This window comes from Sarcophilus harrisii, chromosome 1 (genome assembly GCF_902635505.1).
Source record: "Sarcophilus harrisii chromosome 1, mSarHar1.11, whole genome shotgun sequence".
NCBI classification, from domain to species: domain Eukaryota; kingdom Metazoa; phylum Chordata; class Mammalia; order Dasyuromorphia; family Dasyuridae; genus Sarcophilus; species Sarcophilus harrisii.
Genome location: NC_045426.1, coordinates 712,515,260 through 712,530,909, shown reverse-complemented (window position 1 = coordinate 712,530,909; position 15,650 = coordinate 712,515,260). Strand labels below are relative to the sequence as shown.

Sequence of the window (15,650 nt, the reverse complement as noted above, 5' to 3'; positions counted from 1 at the left end):
GGAGGCCATAAGTACAGGCATTAAATAAAATGGATAAGAGGTAGTTTGGGAGGAAGGGTGGCACCTGGGAAGGCTTTGGGCAGAAGTCCTTTAGAGTTTGGAAGGAAGTAGAGGGGAGAGAGCTTCGGAGGAAAGCACTCCATGCCTCAGTTTCCTGTCCTGTAAAATGAGAAGCTTGGACCAGAGGGCCTCCGAGAATGTCCCGGCTTTGGAGTGAGCAGCCCCGGGATCTTCTGCCTTTGTGAGCCGAGTCCTGGCAGGTATGTCAGCTAGAACTCGGGGCACACACAGTTATCCCGGCAGAGAACCAGAGCCCGAGCCCGGGGGTCCCAGCAGGGATTCCTTGTTGGTTTTTTCTTTGGAGAGGCAGTGGGGGTTAAGCGAGTGGCTCAGCTTTGCACAACGAATACGTGGCTGAGGGCACATTTGAGCTCCCACCTTCCCGATTCCCGGCCTGGGATCTCGCGTAAGGCTTGGGTTGGCCAAGGGGACCCCGTCCTCTCTCGACTCTTCTCGGGGGTTCTGAGAGTCTGGGAGCAACAAATGAACGGATCAAAAAGACACTACGTACTGACTACGCTCCTGCAGTAATGGGGATGCAACCACTAAATCGGGGCAGAGTCTGCTCTCAAGCAGCTGACCTTGCCATAGAAGCCAACAGTCTGAGGAAGTGGTGGAGGGAAGCCTCATATGGCCATGGATAAAGAACCGGACCTGGACCAAGGAGGACACCAACTGGGTGACCTCGGGCAGATAACTAATCCTCAGTTTCCTCAATTGTAAAATGGGGACAATACCTCTCGGCGTCATTGTGAAGATCAAGCAAAATTATCTTTGTAAAACACTCAGCCCAGGGACTGGCCCACGGAAGGCGCCATAGAAATGCCAGCTACCATCAGTGGTAGCCAGGGAAGGGAGTTTTCACCTGGGTGGTCAAGAAGCATTCATAAACCACCTACTAGGTGCCGTGCACCCGCCAGACCCCGGGGGATACTGGGGGACGCGTAGGGCACAAAGGAAGGCAAAAGCCAGGGCCTCATGGCCCGAAGGGAGAGCCCGTATGTGAAAAACCATGTCCGAGCCATGTAGATGCAGCAGATTGGGGAGAAGGCTTTTGTAACCGAGATTTGATGGAAGCCAGGTGGCAGAGATAAGAGTGGTGAGCATTCCACACAGGGGAGTCAGCCGGGAAAACGCCCAGATTCGGGCTTCTGGGAGCGCACAGAGTGTGGGCCGACATCTCCTGGAGCAATGGTCATGCTGGATTTGATGGAGCCATATGTGACTTTGGGGAAGATGGCGGTGGGGGGGGGGGGTAATGACTGGATGCATTGTGGGATGTAGTAAGGGAAGGCGAGGGTGAATCTCGGCTCCAGGCAAATCCCTCCACCTTTGGGAGCCTCTTCCTCTCCAAATCTAGAATCGTTATCCTTGGGGGTTACAGGCTCTAGAGATGGAGGAAAACCGGGCACCCCCTTAACCTCGTCTGGCAGTCTGACGGGGGAAGGGGCTTCCCGTGGAGTCAGGGGCTGGCACAGCAGCCAGAGGCCCTGAGTGGGATCCTGAGCTTGTCTCACTCCCGGGAGACCTGGGACCTCCCACCTCCTTATCTGACTTGGCTGCAGGAGGACAGCTTTTACTGCCAGGAGCCTTTAACTCATTGTCAGGGAATGATTAAAGAAATGGAGCTTTTCTACAATGCCTACCACATGCCCAAGCTGGGACAAAGACCAAGGCCCGTCCCTGCCCCGGGGGGCCTAATTTCCCAGAAGGGAATGAGACCCACTGATTGAATGATTGATTACTTGAGGGCCGGGCAAGGGAAGTGGGGCCAAGCAGACCGGGAGAAGGGCAGGGCCAGCCAGAGGGCAGTGCAGATGGTGAGTGGAGATGAGGGGTTTCCTGGGGCTGATGGCAAGGTGTGCCGGGCGGCTCTGGGGCTCAGACTGAGAGGATCAAGTCCTGCCCCTCCCTGTTCTTCAGTGCCAAAGTGCTTACTTACTTACTTACTAAGGTAAGTGCCTAGGAGATGCTTTCTTTGTAAAGTACCTACTGGGTGCTGCTTCTGGGGAATACCAATAAAGCCACTTCCTGTCCTCACCGAGCCAGCACTCTCCGGGACACAACTGGTAAGTGTGGATGGGTATTTTTAACAACGCAGAGGAAAACTGACTTGGGAGCGAGGCCTTCCTGACTGGGGGGGTCAGGGAAAGGCTCCCCCACTCGGTCTGGCTGGGGGGGGGGGGGCAGAGAGCCCAGCAAGCCTGGAGGATTGTGGGCGGAAACCCACAGAAATGGGAAGGGACCAGATGTAAGATTCTCCCATTGGCTTTTAAGTCCTAGACACCGGTCCCCTCCTACCTTGCCCTGTCTTCCCCCCGGATTGTTCGGTCCCGCGGGCCCTCCCTCCCGCTTCGGCTCTGGGCACTCTCTCCGGCCACCCCCAGGCCTTGACCGCTCTGGCCGGCCATCTGTGGCTGGCTTCCTTCGGGTCCGGCTGGATCCTGCCTTCCGGGAGGGAGCAGCCTTTCCCAACCTCCCTTCATGCCAGTGCCTTCCCTCGGGGCTTATCTGCAGCTTAGCCCTCTCTATCTGGCTTGTGTGCAGTTGTTTACATTTGGAGCTTAGGATCAGGATCGGAGATGAGCTGTGCGGGCCAGGGCTGCCTTCGCCTTTCTTGCCCTGCCCGGCGCTCAGCCTGGCACTTAGTAGGTGTTTAACAAACGCGCGTTGATTGGCTAAGATTTCGTTTGGGAGAAACTTCACTGTGGGGCGCGGAGAGCCCGGGGCCTTGCGGTGGGAGCTGATGCGCCTTATTGGTCTATGTGTGAAAGGTCGGTACCGGAGGAGACAGGCTGGGAGCCCCTCGGGTTCTGGTTTGTATTTGAGCGGAGTCCCAGGGAGCTGCAGCAGTCCTTGGAGCAAGGAGAGAGGCGCCGGCGGCCCGGCCCTACACTTTCAAAACGCGCTTAAGGGAATGAGGAAAGGGGCACTTCCCGGGCCAGGAGACCCCTGCGAGGCTGCGGCCTCCTCCGGGCAGAGGCCAGGCACACGGTCGGAGGCCCGCTCTGTGGAGGGCAGTCCCGGCCGGGCCCGGGGCGAGGCCCAAGTTCTGGACGTCCGGCCCGCGCGTCCGTTTTAAGCCCTTGGCGACCCTCCCGTCCCCGCCCGCCGGGGCGCCCTTGGGCTCGGGGAGAAGTGGGGAGCGGCCCCTCACGCAGAGGCGCTGCAGCCCCCGTGCTTGTCCCTCTCTAGGTCCGGCTCTCGGCCGTTTCCTGGCCACAGCAGCACCGGCCGCGCCCGCCCCGCCTCCGGCACCGAACCAGGTAAGAAGCGGGCCAGCCCGGGGGGAGGCCCGGGGGGAGGGGGGGCCACTGGGTCACGGGCGGCTTAGAAGGTTCGGTTGGGGGCCTGACGCTGCTCCCGGCTCCCCGGGACGCGCGGTGCGGGAGGCGGGGGGCGCTCGCTCCGGGGGCGGCCTGCTCCCCAGCAGCGGCAAACGCCGGCACCAGCGAGGCGCGCTTCCAGCCTGGAACGGGGAGAGGGCGGCGAGGTGGGCAGCGCGCTGCTGCGGACCGGCCGTGGCGGCGGGGAGAGGGCCCGACGGGGGGGGGGGCTGCTGGGCGCCGGCTGACAGCGGAGGACGGGGAGCCCCGGGGGTGTGGGGGCCCGGCGCTGGCCGCGCGCGGGGGGGGCACTTTGGGGGGCACAGAGCGCTCTCGGGGTCCGGTTTGCGTACTTGTGGGGGGGGTGCTGAGGCCGCAGCCTCTCCGCGGGACCCCCACCTCGTGCCCGGGTGCTCTCGGAGCCTCCCTAGCCTGGGGGCGGGTGGAGGGCGGGACCCAGGTGTTTCCGCACCCAATGACCTCTTCCCGCGATGACCACGCCTCCTCGCTAGGCTCCGCCTCTCGACCTCTGGTTTCTGCTCTGGGGCCCCCAACTCGGGTGAATTGGGCGGGGAGGGGGAAATTGGGGGCGGAGCGCCATCTTAGCACTCCGCCCTAGGGCCTTGTCCCGCGTCCTGACCACGCCTCTAAGAGGTCCCTCCCCCAGGGCTCTCGGGTTGGATAGGCGCCAGGGGGCGGGACTTAATGTAATCTCTCCGACTCATTGGCCCTTTCCCCCCTTAACCCCGCCCCCCCTGCGGCCAGGTCCTCTCGGCCCCTGACCGGGCTCGGAGTTAAGTTCCCCCCCCAGGGGCGGGGTGCAGGAGGGGGCCGGAGTGGGCGGGGCTAGATCTCTCCCCCCCTCAGGCAATTCGTCCTTCGAGGCAGTGCTCCGCCCCCTCACGGCAACCGGCCCGACCCGAGGGCGGGACCCTCCATGGCCATTGGCCCATCTCTCCCAAAGCCTGCCCTCTATCCTGCCGGCCGGCCCCGGCCTGCGGTCGGTTGCTCGCGGCTCCCGGCTCGCGGCTGGCGGCTCGCGGCTCGCGCTGTGGGTCAGGGGTGAGAAGCGGGCGGCGCCGACGTCACCAGCCTCCAAGATGGCGCCGGGCGGGCGGCCGTGAGCGGGCGCGGAGCGGGGCGCGGGGCGCGGGGCGCGGGCGGAGGCGGCACGGGCCGGGGCCGAGGTGGCCGAGGCGGCGGGACCAGGCCGGGCCGGGCCGGGCGAGGGAGCCGCCGCCGCCGCGCGCGCGGCCGGCGGGACCGATGCAGAGGGGCGACGGGGCCTGGGCGGGAGCGCGCGGAGCGGGGGCGCGCGGGCGGAGGCGCGCCGCGGGGCGTGTGGCCGGGGGCGCGCGCGCGAGTGCGGCGTGGGGGGCTAGCGCGAGGGGCCCGGCCCGGGGGTGTGTCCCGGCCCACGCGCGCGCCGCGGAGGGGGGCAGTGCCCGGGACTCGGCCGGTCGGTGCCGCCGGGTCCGTGGCGCCCCCGGCCCGGGCTTTGTTCGCGCCCGCGGGCGGCGGGCAGCCGCCGGGAGGAGGGGCGGGCAGAGGAGGAGGGGAGGGGTCGGGGTGCCCACCTCACAAAGAGCCCGGGCTGGCCGGAGCCCCCCGCCCGGGCCTTTGTGCCTGACAGCCCGGGAGCCCCCGCCCCGCCCTTGCCGGGCCGGGATGTCTGCGGGGAGGGGCCCTTGGCCCCCCTGCTCCCCAGCCTGGGGCGGCGCAGGGTGCGGGGCTTCTGCTCCCCGGGGCCGGCACATCTGGAAAGGGTGCCTGATTCGCAGGGGTGGGCTGGGCGCGAGGGCGCGGAGGGCCTCCGGCTGACCAGGTTTGTCAGGGCCTGCTGGGGTCCCGGCGCCTGCAGCGGGTCCTGTGGCGCTTTGTCCGCGTCCCCGCTGGGCCCTCTCTGCTTCCCTGGCCCCGGTGCCTGCCTGCCTGCCTCGGGCTCCGCTCTGTTCGCTCTCTCCCTGCCCCCTGCCCCCCTCTCTCCCTGCCCCCCTCTCCCTGCCCCCTCTCTCCCTGCCCCCCTGCCCCCCCCCTCTCCCTGCCCCCCTGCCCCCCCCTCTCTCTGCCCCCCCTCTCCCTGCCCCCCTGCCCCTCGGTCCCCGCCCCCCCCCAGGGGCCGCCGGGGCGCGTTTGCCCAGCGGGCACTGCTCGGGGGGGGGAGGGGGGGTCCGGGAGGGCGGGGCCGGGCCCGGCAGCCTCGGGGCCGCCGCCTGCGGGACTCCGGAGCGATTCCTGAAAAGCGGCTCCGCGCCGCGCGCCCGGTACCTGCCGGGGACAGGTGGCGGCCCAGGCTTGGCCGGGGGCCCGGCCCGGCGTAATCCCCGCGCGCCGCTCCCTGCGGATCGGGTTTCCGTTCGGGGCAGCGGCCCCCGGCGTCCGAGTCAGCTGTTGTGGGGGGGACAGCTGAGATGACAGGCCCCCCGCGGGGCCGCCCGGCCGCCGCGCGCCTGCGGGCCCAGGGCTAAAGTCCAGTTTCCCCGAGGCCGCCCGGGGGGAGGGCGCAGAGGGCCCCGGACTGCGCCCCCCCCCCCCCCAGGTGGGCTGCCGGGCTCAGATGGTGAGGAAGCCTGGGAGATAAGGCCCCCTCCCCCCACCCGGGGCCGGGGGCGGCCTGGGAGAGGCCCCTGGGGGCTGGCCAGGGCGGAGCCCCCACCGAGCCGGGTCTGCTGGGGCCGGGCGGGGGCCAGGGAGCAGGCAGCTGGGGCTCAGCTGAGCGCGGGCCGGGGGTGGGGCGGCCGGGGAGGGGGCTGACCTCCGCCAGCGGCTTCTGGGGCCTCCCTGCCCATTTGTTCCCGCTGCTGGGCCTTTATCTGGGATTAAAGGGGGAAGGACAGAAGGACGGAGGGCCCCGAGGTGATAAGTGAGGGACCTTTCTCCTGGGCTGCAGCCGGGGAAGGGCAGGAAATGGGACATTGTCCTTGCCAAGGCAGATGCGGCCCCTTCCCCAGCTCGGCCCAAGGCCTCCCCGGGGGCTGGAGCTGGGACCAGGCAGTGAGGGGCTCTGGGGGCCGGGCCCTGCCAGTGGGTGAAGAAGAGGGTGGGGGTCATCATCCACCCCCCCTCCCCCCAGGCAGTGGGGCTTTGCATTTCCCCAGGACTCTTCCCTTCCCCAGATGCTCTACAGGCACTTATGAAGTGCCCAGCAGGCCATAGAGCTGGCCAGTGTGGGGCGCAGTCCTGGGGCCTGGGGGAAGGCGCAGCGGCCGGGGGAGATGGCACTGGCGAAGCCGATCCCCAAAAGGCTTCTGGGAGGAGCCGGGCCCCTTGGGGAGTGGAGGGCACCTCGGGTTCGGGAGACCCCCCGGGTGCGTCCAGGCTTGCCCCGGCAAAGTGCTCCCCCTGCTGTTGAGTGGGTATGGTGGGGGAAGGAATCCCCCATGGCTGGTGCCCCGGCAGGGTCTCCCTGACTCCCGGGGAGGACACTTGGCTGGAGAACTTTGGGATGCGGGGGCTCAGGGGCCGCCTTTGGGGCCCCTGTTGGCTGTTTTCAGGCCTCTGAAGGCGTCTCTCTGGGGCCTAGGAGATTCGGGCCCAGCAGGAGGCCCCTTCCCTGTAGAGCCAGAGAAAGAGGAAGGAACAGGGCCGCTTTGGGGAGGCCGAGGCCTCCCCGGGTGGTGTGGGCCCGTTGCTGCCCAGATCCGTGGGGTGCAGCCCACCCTCCCACCAGGGGGGCAGGGCGACTTCTGGGCTTTCTCCCAGTCCCTGGGGGCCTGGGGCTGCTTTCCAGAAGGGAAACAAAGGCAGGCGGGGGTGGGGGGGGTGGAGATTGAGGCCTGCCAGGAGGCGGAAGGGTCTGCCTGCAGGAGGGCGTGGGCGACGGCTGCTCCCTCCTCTGCCTGCCAGGACCCCCACCTGCCCGGCTCCGTGAGGGTCGCCCCCAGATGCCTCCTGGGCCCCTCTGCGTGCCGCGGGAGCCCGGGGCCCCAGGGAGGGTCTGCTGGTGCAAGGGTTTGTGCAAACTTGCCTCCTGCAGCCCGGAGCTGTTCTGGGCCGCCTGGGTCTCCTTCCTGGAAGGGTGAGGAGCCAGAGAAGGGGCGGGAGGCACTCCCTGATAGCTGAGGGAGGAGGGGCCCTCCCAGGGGGCGGCCAGCTTTACTGCTCCCTACACAGCCGCCCATTGGTTATCTCGCCTCCGCCTGGGATTTGGGGTCAGGAGCACTGTGTTTGATCTGAGAGTGGAGGCCCTGGCAAAGCCGGCCTCCCTTTGACCAGCACCGGCACCTGTTCTACTCGGGCCCCGGCCGGCCAGAGGGATCCGGGATTTGCTGTATGCGACCCCAGCCGGCCCCTCTCCCCGGCCCGTCTTCTGGGAACAGGAGGCGGCCCCATCTCTAAGACAGGGGCTTTCTGGGGAATCGGCCTGTAGCAGCCACGCTGCCTTCCTTGGACGCTTCCTGGGAAGCCAGGCTGGCACGGATGGAGGGGGCCGGGAATGCCCGGAGCGGTCCACGGGGCCCGGGGAAGTGTCTGCTGCAGAGGGTGCCCAGGGCAGGCGGGCCCAGAGGGGCTCTGGAAGTGGGGAAGCCCAGGGGTGGTGGCCATGTGCCTGGACCCCGGGCAGGGCCCCGGGGCTGCCTCCTGGCCTGGGAGGGGTGGGGGCGCTTTTGGGGGCTCGGGGCAGGCCAGTCACTCTCCAAGTAACTGAGCAAAAAAGTCCCCACTTAGCTACAAGAAGCTGGCTCAGGGGCCCCATAGCCGCCTTTCCTATCAGTCTTCTGGCCTCTGGGGTACGTGGGTACCCGGGCCAGGCCTTGTGCCCCAGCAGGGGTGGAAAAGGTGGAGAAAGAGGCAGGAGCCCGAGAGCAGGAGTGCCCGGACTTAGGCCCCAGCATCCCTGGGAGGACGGGGTTGATTGAGGCCATGGGGCAAGGGACTCGTTCAGGGCAGGAACCACCTTGGGACACCCTTCCCAGCGGGTCACTCATCACTGTTCATCAGGCGATGCTCCCCTCCTTGGCTCTGGCCTCCTCCCTGGGCTCCTTCCCTTGAAGGAAACCCCAGGGGGCAGCAGGGCTCCCAGGAGGCGCAGCAGGGCTCGCAGCGGCTCCTTGTGACCCAGCCCTCCCATCCTTGCTGAGCCCTCTTGCACCTCCAGGAGGAGACGAGACTGATCGAGTGTTTGATCAGTGAGCAAACTGGGCTCAGGTTTCGAGGCAGTGGCAGCTCTGGTGGAGGTGTCCCCCACATCGTTCCTGTCCCTCTGCCTCCGTGCTCCCTCTGTGCTCCCTCCCTACCGCTCTCCCTTCTTGCATCTCTTCTGCTTCCCTGCTTGGCCCTTGAAGGCGCTTTGAAGTGAGGCCCGGTACCCGCCCCCTCCCCCCGGACACCCCAGAAAGTAGGTCCTGCCACAGCCCAAAGGAAGGGGGAAGGGGTGGGGCCAGAGAGATGGGGCTGCCTGTGCCTTGTGCTCGGCAAGTGCGTGCGGGAGCACGGTGGCGAGTCCGTCTTTGGTGGCGAGTCGGCCTCGATGTGGGGGTCGGGTCCAGGGCTCTCTGGATAGTGCGTGCAGACCCCCAGTCCCTCCCTGCTCCAAGGTTCTGTTCCTCCGCACTCTGGGATGTCCTTCGGGGTGTTGCTGGGCCTTTTTTAGACTTTTCACCATTTCACTGTGTTTCCCACAACAATCCACATTTTCCTATTGTAATTTTCAGCCTTCAGCCTCCCTGCCATCCTCCCTCTTGAGGAGGCACATGGCAAACCTCTCTAGGACCGGGCCTGCATAGGATCGCCGTGTGCAGTCGGTATTATCCGTGTTTCTGCTTTAGTCAGGTTGTGAGAGAAGAGTCTGGGCATGGCCGCTGGGTCTGCCTTCAGGCCCCCTGGTGTTCTCGGGCCCCGGGGAGCACGGAACATGGTTTTAAATCTTTTTTCCTTGCTCTTTTCTTCTCCCTGTGGGGGTGGGGAAGGTCCAACATGTTGCCAAACAGACTCCCCCCCAAGATTCTGGTGGGACTCCCTCTGCAGCCATGGCCAGTCAGCGGGTGGATCTTGTGCCTCCCAGAGGTGTTTGTCTTGGGGCCCTGGCTCCTTCCCATCTTCCCGGGGCGCTGAACGTTGGTGCCCTTCTTGGCGCCCTGGTTGTTGGGCAGCCACGCCAAGAGCTGCCCGGGCATCTGTTTCCTTTCTCTTTGATCTCTTTGGGGCCTCGGTTAGAGAGTGCTCCTCCCCGTCCTCCCTGGGACACGGTGGGACCGTTCTCGCCTTCCCAGTGAGGAAGCCGGGCCGGGGCCAGAGTCCTGCTCTTTGGACAGCCTGGCCGCAGGAGGCGCCGTTCTCCAGGGGCCGCAGGCTGGTTCCCGGCCGCCGTGTCCGGGCTGAGGGGTTCCGGCTCCCCAGGAGGCCGTGTCCCTTCTCCAGCCGGGACTGATGCGGTTCGGGTTTTCCTTCCTCATTCTCGCAGCAGCACTGAGGGGACTGCTGCTCCCACTCACCGGGGGAGGCCCTGCTGGCTTGTCTGCCTTTGGGCCGCTGTGCCTCCCGGGGCGCCTCTGAAGGCAGCAAGCCTGGGAACAGCCTCTGGGGTCCGTGGGGGGCTGCCCGTGCCCATTCTGGGCCTGCCGGGAGGGAGGCCCCTCGTGCACAGGACCAGGCTCCCACCAGCCCCCTCGCCCTTGTTCTTCTGGACCTTTGGGTAGAATCGGCCGCCAGGAGCCACATCTAGGGAAGCAGAAGCCTGGAGGGGGCGGGGGGAGGGGAGCAAGACCTGGACCTGGGTCTGGCCTCTGCATGAAGCTCTGCCTTGCAAGCCCTGCCCCCACCTGCTCTGGGTGTTGCTGGGTGGGGGCAAAGGGGCAGAAGCCAGGAATCACCTGGGCTGATGATTGACTGAGGAGTGGGCCCTCCCCCTCGGCCCAGGCCGACCCAATCTGGCTGGGGGGTGGTGGTGCACAGGGGCAGGCCTTGCCCAGCTCTGCTCGTGGCTCGGCTCTGTCCAGCCCGGAACGTGGTGGGTCAGTCCCGGGGCTGGGGCGTGTGAGGCCCTTTCCCAGGAGCCCCCCAGAGGCCAGCTGGCCCTTTTCCCACACAGATGGGGCCAGACTTTGGGCGGGTCACGGGGCCTCCTGCTCTCAGGTCGGAGGCTTGCCGGCTTCTGGGGGTCTTCAGGGAACTGGCCTCAAAAGGCCTTTGAGGGAGGGGGGCTGCTTGTCGTCCCCAGTTAGGAGCATTCATCGAACGCCCGCTGGGTGCCAGGTACTGGGCTAGGCAAAGGCACGAGCCACAGCCCAGCCTGCCCGGAGCCAGCCAGCAGGGAGTCCGAGGCAAACTGGGCCAGCTGCGGGCCCCGGGCTTGGCTTTTCTGGCCCTGCCGGCCTTTCTCCGGGGCTCTTGGGGAGCTTTTCTGTCTCCTGGGAGCTGCCAGTGGGCTGAAGGCATGTGGGGCCCTGGGTCCGGGGGCCCCGGAGAGGGGGCAGGAGTCCCCTGGGCACGTAAGGCACTGAGAGGCCAGGACCGGGTTAGCTGGGAAGGGCATCCGGGGGCAGGGTGCGGGCGCTGCCTGGTGGGGGCTGCGAGCCACGGGAGGCTCTGAGGCCAGGGAAGATGGAGCCGCCTGGCCCTGGCTAGAGCTGGGAAAGAAAGGGAAGTGAATGTGTGGGGCTCCCCTTTTTTCTTTCCTTTCCCTTTTTTTTTTTTAAGGCAGGTGGGGTTCGGGGACTTGCCCAGGGTCCCACAGCCAGGAATGTTGTGTCCGAGGCCAGATTTGAACTTGGGCCCTCCTGACTTCAGGGTGGGGCTCTATCTGTGACGCCCCCCAGTGGCCCCTAAATCCGTGGCTTTTAAACGGTTAAAAAGTGCCTTTCTCAGACTTGTTTCTTTATTCGTCACATTGTACAAGAGAAATCCGGCCACAAGAGAGAAAAGTGGGAGCTAAAAAAGGAAGAGAAGGGGAAACGGCGCCCTTAGAGCCGCCAGGGGGACGTGTCTGTCCTTAGTCTCTTGGAAGGTCCTGGGTCCCGCACTGCTCCTTGTGTAACGGGCTCGGTGACCTCCTGGTTCTGCTGCTCCCTCCCTCACTCCCGGCCGGGCTTCCCGCCTGCCGCCCTTGCTCGGAAGCGCTCGCCTCCTGCCCTCCAGAAGCCGGGGCTTGCTCCGTCCTCCCCTCAGGGGCACCACTTGCTGCCGGCTTCCGCCGGAGGGGCTGCCACGGGCACTTTGCTGTGTGGATTCCGGGATGCAGCCCCATAGGGACGGTGCAGGGGCCGGGGGGTTGCAGCCCGATAGTCCCGGGCTCCCGGACCCCCCTGCAGTGCCCCAGTGCCCGCTCTCCCCACGCGCCCGCCAGCCTCTGCCCTCTTTCCCGGGCGTCTTCGCCAGGTTGGGAGGCCAAGGGGAACTTGGGAGTTGACTTGTCCTGCGATTCTCACCTGCTGCGATTCCCAACATGGTTTTCTACTACTCGGTGGCTTTAATTTCTTTATCTGAGAGTGGTTCGTGGCACTTGAGCCCTCGTCAGTGGGAGCGGCGTCCGCTCCTGTAGATGGGTTTCCCCCCATTAGAGAGGCTCCCTTTGTGGGGGGATGCGGCCCCCCCCCCACTTCTACCTAGTTCCCTTCTCTGACTTGGCTGCGCGGCTTCTGACTGGGCAGAACCTTTTATTTAGAGACTTGTCCCTTCTGTGTTTGTGGCCTCGAGTCCCTGCCCTGGGCAGAGATCTGAGAGGCCGGCCCACCCTCGCTCTCCCTGCTTGCTGCCTGAATCTGACCCGTTCTGCCCTCGGGGGGTGCCGGGTGGGGGGCGCTGGTCTCCGCCCGGGTTGGCTGCACTTTCCCCAGTTTTCCCAGCAGTGCTTGGTGGTGCTTCTCCCAGAGGCCGAGATCTCGGGGTTTGTTGGACCTTGGCTCTCCTGCTGTCGGGGGCTGGCTCCCTCCATCTGGTGGCCCGGCCTCGAGGCTCCCCCATCCCAGGCTCTGTGTCTCCTGATGGGGAGCAGTGGGGGAGGGCACATAGTCCTCGGGTGCTCGTGCACGTGTTGAGCCAAGTTCCCTCATCGGGGGGGAGGGGGAAGCCCCACACAGACGCTCTCCTGCCTCGGTGCGAGGGGCTGCTCTGGGCCGGGCGTCCGGCAGACTGGCTGCTGGGGAGAGTGCGAGCAGCTGGGGCTCCTTGGGAAGGCCGGGGGCCTGTGGCTCTGTGGGGGCTGGGAGCAGGAGCCAGTGTGTGGCTGAGCACAAACGTGTCCCGGCCTCGGAGCAGTCGGGGAACCTCACAGGCTGGGCTCGGCACGGGGGGAGGAGCGCGGCCGGCCCCGCTCGGGCCCCGTACCCGGCTGGGCTTCTGCGAGAGCGGTCGCAGTCCCGGCCCTGGCAGGGCTCTGGGGGCCAGAGTGGGGAGTGGGTGAGGGGGACGAGTGTCCCCGGTGACGGGGGAGGGCGGGACTGGCCGCATGCCGCCGGCGCCCTTGGGAAGCGGCCCCTCTGAGCGATTCCTCCCCACCCCTGCAGGCTGGTTGTCCGGGGGGGGCACCTCATCTTCTCCCCCCATTACTGAGCTCCGTGGCTAGCCCAGAGCCCGTCCCCCCTAACCCGCTCTCGGACTCCCTGCAGTGCCCGTGTGGCCAGAGCCGGGTGACGGTGCCTGGGCCCGGGCAAGTGCCAGGGGAGAGGAGGCGTCTCCCCTTCGAGAGCCTCCTTTGGAGACTGAGCCCTGGGCCTTCTGCGAGCCTGATGCTTTCCAGGAGGAGATCTGGGCAGGCCGCCAAGGAGGAGCTGGCCGCCTTCCAGGCCCGGGCTGGGCTCTGGGGCTGTGCCCATGCAGATGAACACTGGCACTGGGCACGGGCCCAGGGCGGGGGGGAGGTCAAGGAGGACGAGGACACGGTTCCCATGGCAGCGCCTTGGCCCAGCCCTGGCTCCCCCGACCCTGCCCCGGGCCCCCAACTGCCCCAAAAATCCCGTGTTCCTCCCGTCTCATCTCCAGGGGACGGCGCAGCCGGCGAATCTGCGGCAGCTCCTTGGGGCTCGCTCTGGCCGGGGCCGCGTGGAGTCTGGAGATCGCGCTGCCCCCTGGCCCCCCAGGTTGGCACGGTGTGGGCACCCGGGGCCGCGAGTGCCCTGGTTTCTGGTGAGATTTGTGGCGGCTCCTCATACAGTAGCAGGTGCCCGGGCCTCAGGTGCCTGGCTCCCAGCAAGGGGCAGGTGGACGGGGGTTGTGCCGGGACGGGACCCGGGGGCTTTCCAGCCCGCCCCTTATTCACCTGGACAAATGACCTTTGGCAGCAGTCCCGGCCATTGCTAGGGGCTCCTCAGCCTCCATCTGCGCCGTGTCCCGGGGAGACCGAGGCTTCGAAGGCAGGTTCTGCCTCCTCCCCGCTGGGTGACCTGGGGCCTCAGTCTCCCCTCCCTGTACCTTTGGAGTGACTGGTCTTGTGGCCAGCCTGGCACGAGGGGGAGATCGTGTTCCTTGTTAAGGGGGCTGGGGGAAAGGGATTCTTGGGGACGAGATGGGGCCCCCTTGAGCCCGGGGGCCCCCTGGGGGCTTTGGGGAGATGAGCTTGTCCCCACGGAGGTCTGGGGGCTCCTGTAAACAGTTCTGGATCCGTCTTCCACAGATGGAAAGACAAGGCCGGGACCCGCCTCCCCGGGTGGGTGGCCAGACGACCCCCCCTCCCGGGCCTGCCTGGTTCTTTAGCCGGGGGGGGAGGGCCTAGGGGGCAGTGGGGGGACGAGGCCTGGGGAATTTTTGGGTCGGCCTAAAGCTTCCCGGGCCCCTCAGAGCCTCCCCAGGGTCCGGCCCGGGCTGCCTCTGCCCCTGCCTCTTCTGGGACTGAGCCTCCGTGGCCCCCGCCCTCCCTGGGCCGATGAGGAATTCTGCGGGGGAGGGAGGCCAACGGTGGGACACAGCAAGGGAGGGAGCCCTCCCAGGGGGGGTGGGGCAGGGAGGGGGGCCCCGGGGGGCTCGGAAGTCCTTGGGATGCCCTTCTGTTCCCTCCTACCCGGGCCGGACCAGAATGTGGGGGAAGCTGGGGGGAAGGAAGGGGGGGGAGCACGAGGAGGAGGCGGCGGCCCTCTGGGAGGGAGAGGAGTCTGTCCCTGGGGATGCTCCTCGGGTACTCGGCATAGGTGCCACCGTGGCCCGCTCCCCCCGGCTCACCTTACCCACCGCCCCCGCGGTTTCTTGTTTCCCCGATGGGGCAGGAGGCCGGGGAGCGCCGCTGTCTGTCTTTGGCGCGTGGCCCCGTGAGCAGGAGAGAAGCGGCTCCTCGCTCCCCCATGGGTCAAGGTGGTGGACGAGGGAGGGGGTAGGAGGTGACGGGGAAGGGGGCCGCGGTCGGCCCAGGAGGAGAATCGGGGGCTCCTGCCGCAGCTGGGCCTGGCTCAGGGGAGGGGGCCGCCTTGGCAGCTTCTCCCCCGACTGGCATCCCGGGCGTGTGCTCGGCTGGGAGGGAGCGCGAGATCCCCGCGATAGGAGCGGCGTCTGGGCCCGCTGCCAGCTCCGGGCCATGTCTGCAGAGACTCGGGGCGGGCACGGGGGCTTCGCCCTCTGCCCAGAACTGGCTCTAGCTATTCTCTTGAGTCAAGTGGGCACCGGGGGTGCCAACTGGTCCTTCCCCCTCATTCCTAGTTGGTGGGGGCGGTGTCGGGGGCAAGGGACCGGGCCAGTCTCCTTGCTTTGGTGTTTGAAGGTGGGATTGGCAGCGAGAGGGCTCCCTTGGGTGTCCTGGGCCCCACTGCCCGGGACTGGCACAAACTCGGTGCCTGCTGGGTTTCAGTGCGGGCACCAGGTGGGAAGTGCCTCTATCGCTTTTGTCCCCCAGTGAGCGACCGGGCCCAGGAAGAGAGGGAGGGGGAGGGGGCTGGGGGTGGGCTCACTGTGGTCACCACGTTTTGGGGAGGACGTGGGGGTGGGGGAAGGCCTTGAGAGGCTCCTGTGGAGGAGGCGCCTGATTGGCCGCGGGGCCCCTTCCCCAGGCCCCGGCCCTCGGAGTCCCTTTGTGTGCAGTCGAGGGAGGGGCCGGACTGGAGCGGTCGGGGGTGCCTGGGAGCCTCGGGGGGGAGCTGGGCGAGGGAGGGGCCCCTGGGCCTGGGGGACATTGTGGGGAGACCCCAGCCCCTGGCCCGGGAGGTGGGTCTTTGTGGAGCTGTTGGTGATTTTGGAGTGGGAGGCGCCGGCCTAGAGTCTGGGAGGGAACAAGGAAGCCCCGGGGAGGCAGGACGGGCCCTGGACCCGGGCACAGCCGAGCTTCGGGGCAGAAACGGGGCCTGTGCCCGCCCGGCCCCATTCTGCCTCCCGGGCCCCCGCTGACCCCAGGAAGTCCTCGGGCCT

General features: G+C 67.1%; 2 protein-coding genes across 2 annotated transcripts; both read right to left on the bottom strand.

The window, feature by feature from the left end:
- Nucleotides 1-3,390: 3,390 nt before the first annotated feature.
- On the bottom strand, nucleotides 3,391-6,768 carry LOC116420900 (basic salivary proline-rich protein 2-like). The gene is made up of 5 exons (XM_031949092.1): nucleotides 6,538-6,768; nucleotides 6,142-6,199; nucleotides 5,655-5,774; nucleotides 4,964-5,241; nucleotides 3,391-3,813 (listed from the first exon to the last, which is right to left on the bottom strand). Exons 1-5 carry the CDS (start codon nucleotides 6,766-6,768, stop codon nucleotides 3,391-3,393), a joined length of 1,110 nt encoding a protein of 369 aa, XP_031804952.1.
- A 73-nt stretch (nucleotides 6,769-6,841) lies between these two features.
- Nucleotides 6,842-12,773, bottom strand: LOC105749677 (basic proline-rich protein-like). The gene is made up of 9 exons (XM_031949081.1): nucleotides 12,058-12,773; nucleotides 11,499-11,693; nucleotides 10,585-10,954; nucleotides 10,148-10,369; nucleotides 9,319-10,046; nucleotides 8,624-8,731; nucleotides 7,734-7,898; nucleotides 7,242-7,396; nucleotides 6,842-6,939 (listed from the first exon to the last, which is right to left on the bottom strand). Exons 1-9 carry the CDS (start codon nucleotides 12,771-12,773, stop codon nucleotides 6,842-6,844), a joined length of 2,757 nt encoding a protein of 918 aa, XP_031804941.1.
- Nucleotides 12,774-15,650: the final 2,877 nt, after the last annotated feature.

Bases quoted from the DNA above. Each gene is read 5' to 3' on its own strand.
- LOC116420900 (XM_031949092.1), bottom strand. From the start codon at position 6,768: ATGGGGGATTCCTTCCCCCACCATACCCACTCAACAGCAGGGGGAGCA. The intron at 5,775-6,141 runs GTCAGCCCCCTC...CCCCCACAACAG, and splicing joins CCCAGAAGCCGCTGGCGGAG to CTGACTCGGACGCCGGGGGC. The intron at 3,814-4,963 runs GTGGGCACCCCG...CCCCCAGGCTAG, and splicing joins CAGCCCGGGCTCTTTGTGAG to GGAGGCTCCGAGAGCACCCG.
- LOC105749677 (XM_031949081.1), bottom strand. From the start codon at position 12,773: ATGCGGCCAGTCCCGCCCTCCCCCGTCACCGGGGACACTCGTCCCCCT. The intron at 10,955-11,498 runs GTGCCCCTGAGG...TTTCTTTCCCAG, and splicing joins GCGGAAGCCGGCAGCAAGTG to CTCTAGCCAGGGCCAGGCGG. The intron at 10,370-10,584 runs GTACCTGGCACC...CTCCTGGGAAAG, and splicing joins TCGTGCCTTTGCCTAGCCCA to GGCCTCACACGCCCCAGCCC.